Source organism: Rhipicephalus microplus, chromosome 2, assembly GCF_043290135.1.
Source record: "Rhipicephalus microplus isolate Deutch F79 chromosome 2, USDA_Rmic, whole genome shotgun sequence".
NCBI lineage: Eukaryota > Metazoa > Arthropoda > Arachnida > Ixodida > Ixodidae > Rhipicephalus > Rhipicephalus microplus.
Genome location: NC_134701.1, coordinates 249,149,716 through 249,157,687, shown reverse-complemented (window position 1 = coordinate 249,157,687; position 7,972 = coordinate 249,149,716). Strand labels below are relative to the sequence as shown.

The 7,972-nt window shown below is 44.9% G+C and overlaps 1 protein-coding gene across 1 annotated transcript in view; it reads left to right on the top strand.

Annotated features, from left to right (window-relative positions):
• Positions 1-420: 420 nt before the first annotated feature.
• Positions 421-7,972, top strand: part of Uch (Ubiquitin carboxyl-terminal hydrolase) — a 118,854-nt gene continuing 111,302 nt past the window's right edge. The window contains exons 1-3 of the mRNA XM_075878842.1: positions 421-461; positions 660-788; positions 6,223-6,382. Coding sequence (XP_075734957.1) covers positions 735-788; positions 6,223-6,382 — 214 coding nt within the window. The 5' untranslated portion in view covers positions 421-461; positions 660-734. The remainder of the gene's footprint in view (positions 462-659; positions 789-6,222; positions 6,383-7,972) is intronic.

The following is a 7,972-nucleotide window of genomic DNA, read 5'->3' as shown; positions in this document are numbered from 1 at the left end:
ATGAAGCATGTTCGCCGATGGCTAATTAATTTTTGGCGAGCACCGACTCCTGCATGTGCTGCGCAACTTTATCACAAAAACATGTCTCGACCTTCTCGACGTCTTTACCACAGCGCCATCCTGGCAAACACCAAAACTGAAACTGAAGAAAGTGGCTGATCCAGTTCGAGCCAGCTCAAGTTCAAGCCAATAGAAAAACACAAACGATTCACCGGTCGCCGGCGCGTGCGTGCGTTCCAGAATTGAATTAGAACACTGAGCAGTTGTGCTTTACCTGGCTGACTTTTCCCCTTTGCACTCATTTACCTCTAACAACACCTCGCAATGGCTAGCGGGAGCAAATGGGTTCCTCTGGAAAGCAATCCCGAGGTATGAACGGAATTTTCTAATGTGTACTCTGGCTCAGTACTAAGCGCGTTCGTTCACGTTTCGCGTCTTTTGCCTTTCAGGTCATCACAAAGGTATGAAGACAAGAACACCCTGTGTCTTGTGGAGGATGAGTATTAGGGAAACGTGTAGCTTTCGTGTAATTTAGGTTTCTGAATGTTTCTCGCTTATCTTGCGAAATGCCTCGCCGGCTTGAATCGATTTTCTGGTTCGTGGGTGGTTACCTCACTGCGTCTTGGCATCGTATTCATCTTCGCTTTTGCTTCTCGCAGTTCGCTCATAAGCTCGGGCTGCCTGCGGACTGGTCGTTCGTAGACGTACTGGGACTGGACGATGATTTTCTGGCCATGGTGCCGCAACCCGTGGCTGCCCTGTTGTTTCTCTTTCCTATCACCGACAAGGTGAGCGTCACCATAGTTACTACGTTAGCGAAGTATTGATCGCTAGTGTACTTGTGCGTTAAGCCACGGAATTCCCGCTTGCCTCTCAGTTATTTCGGGATATGTGGGCAAGCATTAATCAGCACGTTAATACTAAAAAAAAAAAAATGTTATTCAGTTTCTCCGGGTAGCGCTTACCCGAAATCAGAGGGTAAATGTGGTGCGGTTGCTTCCTCAGGTCGGCAGGTTTTGTATTTTGTAAAGTCTTTTTTTTTAGATGGTATGCAGCCAGATATTGCAATAATGTGAACACGATGGCCTGCATAATGTAGTTGTGCTAAGGTATTGGCTTAAGTGAACCCACCTACTGCAGTGACTTTGGTATTGCTATAAAGGAACTTCTGTGAGGTTTGTTTGTATTACAAAACAACTGCATGAAAGTTGGTTGTTTCAGAAGTTGTTGCTGTCAATATATATTTGTACAAGAATATTGCTACGTACTATTTTCTGTAACAATATACTTTACACCCTTCTGAAATTCCTATGGGGATTTCAATATTTGTAAATAAATAAATGTGCTGAAGTCTTGTTTTGGCAAGGTTAAAGGTAAGGAGGGCGAGGAATATGGGTCCATTTGTAAAAGTGATCTTGCAGTCATTAAGAAAAACATACAATAAAAGCAGAAAAAGAAATTTGATTTGACCTGCAAATAGAACACTTATAACAGTATTCCTTTCATTTTGTTTTCAATTGATGCCAGTGACACATCAGTGGGTGAACTTGTCCAATCGTAAAACCTCCCGGCAGGCTCGCTCAAAGCTTTTTTTTTTTTAAACGTGTGCAACTTTGCTGGTCGGGGGAATGTGTGTCAAATAAATCTGAAAGAAGGGGCACAGGCAAGATCGACTGCCACGAGCAGTGCCTAGTTTTGTTGTTCCATTACCTTTGATGTAGCCTGACATACGGGTCCGGGTCTCTCCTTCAATTTTTACAATAACGACCTTCTAGATCACTTATTCTCTCCCGCAGACTATTCTTTTTCATAGTTAGCTTATGGGGTTTAATATCCCAATGCAACTTGGTTTATAAGAGATGCTGTAAGGGAGCGGGGGGGGGGGGGGGGGTTATTTCGGGCAGCCGGGTTTCTTAACCATGCACTGCCATCGCACATAACATGGGCATCTAGCATATTGCCTCCATCGAAATTTGGTGGTTGCAACGTGGATCAACATTTGTTGTATATTTTTGTTTTGATTTAGTAAATGTAAAACTGTCACATACAGTATCACGTCATTCTAGCTGGCAAGAGACGTCTCCAAAGAGAAGAAGACTGGACAGCATGCCTCGTATTCATGTTATGGTTGTGGCACATGAAACTGCCAAATGTATTCATTGTCCCACTTGGGCTTGCGTGCATATTTGCTTATGGCTTGCTCGGTTAAAATGGGTCATGTACCACTAATCGAGCTTGGTGAGAAAAGACATCCTGCAGATAGAAGACCTTGCTGTGCGCATCTTATCCAAATCTTGCAGACATGCATGGAAAAAAGAGCTTACAAACAGAAAGTTTTTTCTTTTTCTCACGCCCACTCTTTTAACAACGAAACAGTTCTAGCTCTAGCATGCCCGAAAACTATCGTAGTCATGAATGAATATGCACTACAGAATTTTGACAAGCCCCACTGCTCACCACTACAGTGTGGCATGCTAGCAGTGCCTTGTATAGTGTAGTGTAGCATGAGGGATGGAAAGGGAAGTGAATGTTAAAAGGAGAGATGGGATGGTGAGGGGTAGAGAAATGAAAAGGGCCAAGAGTAAAACATAGCATAGAAATATTGAGAGAGACATAGAAAAAAAGAGACACAGAGAACATCAATTAAAGAGAGCGAGAGAAGTAGTGAGAGAGTAAAAAGTGTTATGAGGGAAGGCGAAATAAGAGTCGCCTTGTCTAGTGACCAGATACTGCACCACCTGGTCAATCCGCACTTGTGCCTTAGCTAAGCCATGCCCACTGGCGGAGACATCACACGCAACCTCTGCTTTGTAGTACACAGCCTGGCTGTGCCCGGTCGTGTCTAGAGGGTTGTGGCACGTCCAAAGAAAGTGCATACTCCTGAGAAGGAAGCCACGCATTTTGAAGCTAGATGTGGCAGTGGATGAGCAGTAATGCCCGTACTCACGAACCAACCTTATACCTATTTGATGTTTTCCTTGAGTTCCTGTGCTCTCTGACTGCATCACCAGGGCACAAAAATGTTTACAATGTCATACCTGCCAACTCTCCCGAATTGTCCAGGGAGCTCCAGAATTTTGTCCTAATCTCCCAATTGTACGAGTGCTATCTCGAATAAAACCAAAATTGGCTGCCACAGCAGAGGTGTCTTTTTTTTCATTACGCACGTATGTCAGCAGTGACAGCTGCGGCACTGCGGAAGAGCACTCACCACTACACTTCTGTAGTTCATTGTAATCATATCATAGAGTACCGCGAGGTATATTCTAACCAATACAGCATCACGCATATGGGCTGAGGCCGGCGGCTTCGAGACACGCTTGCCACCGTACCAAAAGAAGGAGAGAAAAAAAGCAGGGGTGGCAGGTCTGCGCCAGACTGCGCATTAACGGCAATTTCCGTAGTAATTGTCAATTGGAAATGTAAACCACCAAATCTAGCCAATTATTGTCGACTGAGCAACACAGAGCATTGGCTACACAAAGCACACGGCCGCATCTAAATTCGGTTCATTCATAGGACTTGCTGATGCTCTTCTCATCGCTGTTATTGCCATGATTTCCCTGCAAAAGTGGTGGCACCAACACGAGCAACTGTCAATTGTCTGGTTATGCAGATGCACTAAACGGGAGTGCGTGTTTACAAGTACAAATGTGATTCTCTGATGTTTTAATGGCACAAGCGTCACCATAACTCATCCGGGGCAGAAAGTTGAGTTGGTCTGTCAAATGTGATAGTGGCCATGCGGATTTCGACGGTAACCAAGTTCACAGGCATGGCAGGACCAGCAACATTTTGGATAGTCTTGGAGTTGATGCGAGCGATTCTTCCTGTCAGTTTAGAGTGAAAGTGAAGGCAAAGGCATCTTAAAATGCCGCTTTCATTACTCTGTATGAGGTCTGTTAGAAAAGTATCCGACCTTTGGTGAAAGAAAAAAAACTGGCGTAATTGGAGTATCAGAAACTTAATCTCCCTCAACGTAGTCCCCTTGAGACTCCACACACTTTTCTTAGAGGTGCGGCCATTGTTGGAAGCATTCTGGGAAGGCTTCTTTCGGAATGGAGTTTGGCTCGGCTCTCGTTGCAGCCACAATATCCTCTCTTGTCTGAAATCGCTTTACTTTCAGTGTCCTCTTGAGTTTGAAAAACAGCAAGAAATCGCAGTTGGCCATATCTGGAGAGCAAGGAACCTGTGTAAGTACAGGAGTCTGAATATTCACCAAAAGAAGTCTGAACCAAGTATGAAGAATGTGCAGGATCATTGTCGTGGTGGTATGCCATTTTCCTGTTGACCACAACTCGGGTTTCTTGCCCCACACATCATCACGTAGGGTGATGGAGGACTTACCTGTGGTACTCTTGGGTGATTGTTTGACCCTGTGATGCGAACTCATAGTGTACCACACCGCGGGAATCAAAGAAACACTGAGCATCACTTTGACGTTGCTGCGAACTTGGTGGGCTTTCTTTGGTCTTGGTGACATGGAATGTGATGACTGGGATTTGGTTTCCGGGTCATACTTGTACACTCAAGACTCGTCACCAGTGATAATGGTGTTCGTGAGGTTAGAGTCACTGCTTGTGAAGTCCAGCATGTCCTGTGAGACTTCAACTTGAAGTTGCTTTTGCTCCACCATGAGCAGTTTTGGCACGAATTTTGCCGCAACTCTCCTTATGGCCAAATCTTGGGTTATACTGGCATGTGCAGAGAAAGTACTAATGCCCACCTCTTCCACAATTTCCCGTATAGTTACAGGATGGTTCCACTTCACCACAGTGTTCACTTCAACAATGACCTGCTAATTTAGTATGTGACTAGCACACCGAAGCGTGGCTTGCCTTCCATCGATGTGCGGCAGTCTTTAAACCGGTTGTACCACTTCTTAATCTATGTGCGGCTCATAGTGTCGTCACCGAAAACCGTCTTGATCTTCTCAATGGTTTCCACTTGTCTGTCGACCTGTTTCTGGCAAAGTTTGATGCAGTAGTAGTGCTCCAGCGGCTCCGTCATTTTTCTTGCAATGAAAAACTGATGAGAGCATTGTGCAGAATTTCACTTAAATGCCGCGTCCCAGCGACTGACGCTATTGGCAGGCGGGGGAAAAATTCACACATGCGCACGAAGATTCCAGGTAGGCTGACGCAAGTGCGCTTGTTTCGAATTCATCAGGTGTTCACAAAAAGAAAAATAAGGTCAGATACTTTTCTAACAGATCCCATGAACCAGTGAACCCACCCCTCCATTGATCAAGCAATCAGACACGTCAATGTTTATGGAACGCATGTTTTGCTTGTCCGAACAAAGTACATGCTTTGTTTTTAAGTCCTTTCACAGTAAGCCAGGGGTAAGTGGTGCATATACAGCTCGTCAGTGAAATGGACTGTATGATCAGTGTGGCCTAGTTGGTTAATGTAGTGCACTGAGGAGCGAGGTGTCGCTGGTTGGAATCCCCAGTGGGTGCTTTGGAATTTTTTCTCTTGATTTATATTTCTCCATGCATGTTATATATATGTATGTATATATGTATACATGCATATACATATCTGGGACAAAACTGCGATGGCAAAAGTGAGCCAAGAGTATCCTGTATATTATTGCTATTGCAATAAATACAGGAAATCAAGTCTCATTATAGGAACAGTCACATCTTCCAAGTACAATTTTAATTAGTTTTTCTAATTTTTGTTCAGTATTCCATTAACAGAAGTGGATCTTAGTGCACACTACATATCGCACTGTTGTAGGCTTGTTCAACTCAAGGACCTGTATACTCATGCTCACATAAGCTCAAACAGCACCATTGGTTCCGACCCAGGGTTGCACCCCCAGATCCACAAGGTTGTGCTGGGGCTGCTGTGCAATCTGCACGAAATATGCCACAAAGTTAGTTATTGTGCTCGGTTAGACTAGCAATGTATTTGTAAGGGAAAGAAAACAATCACCCGTTGTAGCGCCTGTTGTTTGCATTAGCAGCAATGTATGTTTCGAAAGCTTCAGAAAGGTTTGAGGAATCATTTGTACGCATGGGCATCATCTGGGGCTGGGGATGCAAAAGGGGCAGTTGGCATCCCCCCTCAATGAAAGATCCTGCCGATACCCTTGCTTGCATTGGTACTGCTGTCTGCTATTATTTGTCAGATTGACATACATATTTTAAAAATATTCTAGTTTTAGGTTATTGTCAACCGGATGTACTTACTTCGAGCCTTTTATTTTCTGCAGTACACCAACTTTGTTGAGCAGAAGAGCCAGCAGATTGCCAGAGTCGGCCAGGTGGTCAGTGACAAGGTTTACTTCATGAAGCAGACAATAAAAAATGCCTGCGGTGCCATGGCTCTCTTGCATGCTCTGGCGAACAGCTCTGGTCAGGTCAACATTGCAGGTGAGTGAAGATGCTTCTGTTGCGCACCATATTCATGTGGTCGTGCATGGTATGTCACAGTTGCGTACATGCCAACTCAATGCTGTTGTCAAGATATATCTGTGGTAGATATGGCAATACTTGAACTGTCCCAAATATCTTTCTAGAAAATTAATTGTAAAATGAAAACACTCTGGGGTGGAGGTGCTGCACCGATTGCGCCATTCTGCGCTGATCTGACCTGTTGCGCCAGGCTGCACACAAACGGCAATTCTCGCAATATTTGTCGATTGGAAGTGTAAACCGTGAAATCTAATCGATGATTTTCGTCGACCGAGCAACAATGAGTGTTGGCTACACTAAGGATGCAACCATATTTATATCCAGTGGAGTCCGATGGCGTTGTAACTATGTTTATTCTCAGGGCTTGCTAGCGCTCGTCTCATTGTTGTTATCGCCATAGTTGCCCTGAAAAAGAGGTGGCACCAATGTGAATAACAATTAACTACCTAGTAATACAGTGAGATTTCGATAGTTTGCAGAAGCTGGGAATGTAGTACGATCATGCACTAAACGGCAGTGCGCACTTACAAGGGCAGTGTGCACTCTTGACATGCCCCATCGCCACCAATAAACACAGTAACACAGCAGAAGTTGCCCAAGTTTCCCACCAAAAAGTCTTTTCTTCCTTTTTACCAGAGTGTGGAAAATGTAGTGGCACTCTTGCATGATCGTTTTATAGCCCGCAGTGGTGACGCCAGGAAACATTTCTCAACAGATACAGGGTCCAAGATACGCAGCGACTGAAATTGCGACAGAACGAACGCTATCAGTCTTCCGTGATACATATGTGTGCTTCTCTACCGTGGTGTGTTACTAAGCGACAACTGACAGTTTCATTCAAGCCCCGCCGCGGTGGTCTAGTGGCTAAGGTACTCGGCCACTGACCCGCAGGTCGCGGGTTCGAATCCCGGCTGCGGCGGCTGCATTTCCGATGGAGGTGGAAATGTTGTAGGCCCGTGTGCTCAGATTTGGGTGCAGGTTAAAGAACCCCAGATGGTCGAAATTTCCGGAGCTTTCCACTACGGCGTCTCTCATAATCATATGGTGGTTTTGGGACGTTAAACCCCACATATCAATCAACAGTTTCATTCAAACATTGAGCGGTTGCATAGACTCCATTATCTCTTGGTTAATAGCATGCAGCATGGTGCCAATGCGGCCCACGCCATCGCTGCCGGGTGGCATGCTGTACTATGTACACGGATTCGCTGTGTGGATTGCTCAACCCCACTTTGCTCTAGACCGAGCACAGATGAGCAGAGTAGTTAGTGTGCTTAATAACAAACTTCCGCCAAGCGAAGTGCACCGCAATTATCTGTGCAGTTTCACACATCGGGTGCAATGCTGCCGAGGCCAGCGAGACTCCTTGCACATTTCAGGCTGAGTATTAAACGGGCATGTTTTGTATCACACACACACACATGCACAAACATGCACACTCAAATTTGTAGGTGGTAAGTGTGGTAAGCTCATTAGTACTGAAAGCTTAGTGAAAAGCCATTCAATTTTTTTTCACCAGAGATAATTGTGAATAACGATGATGTTTGG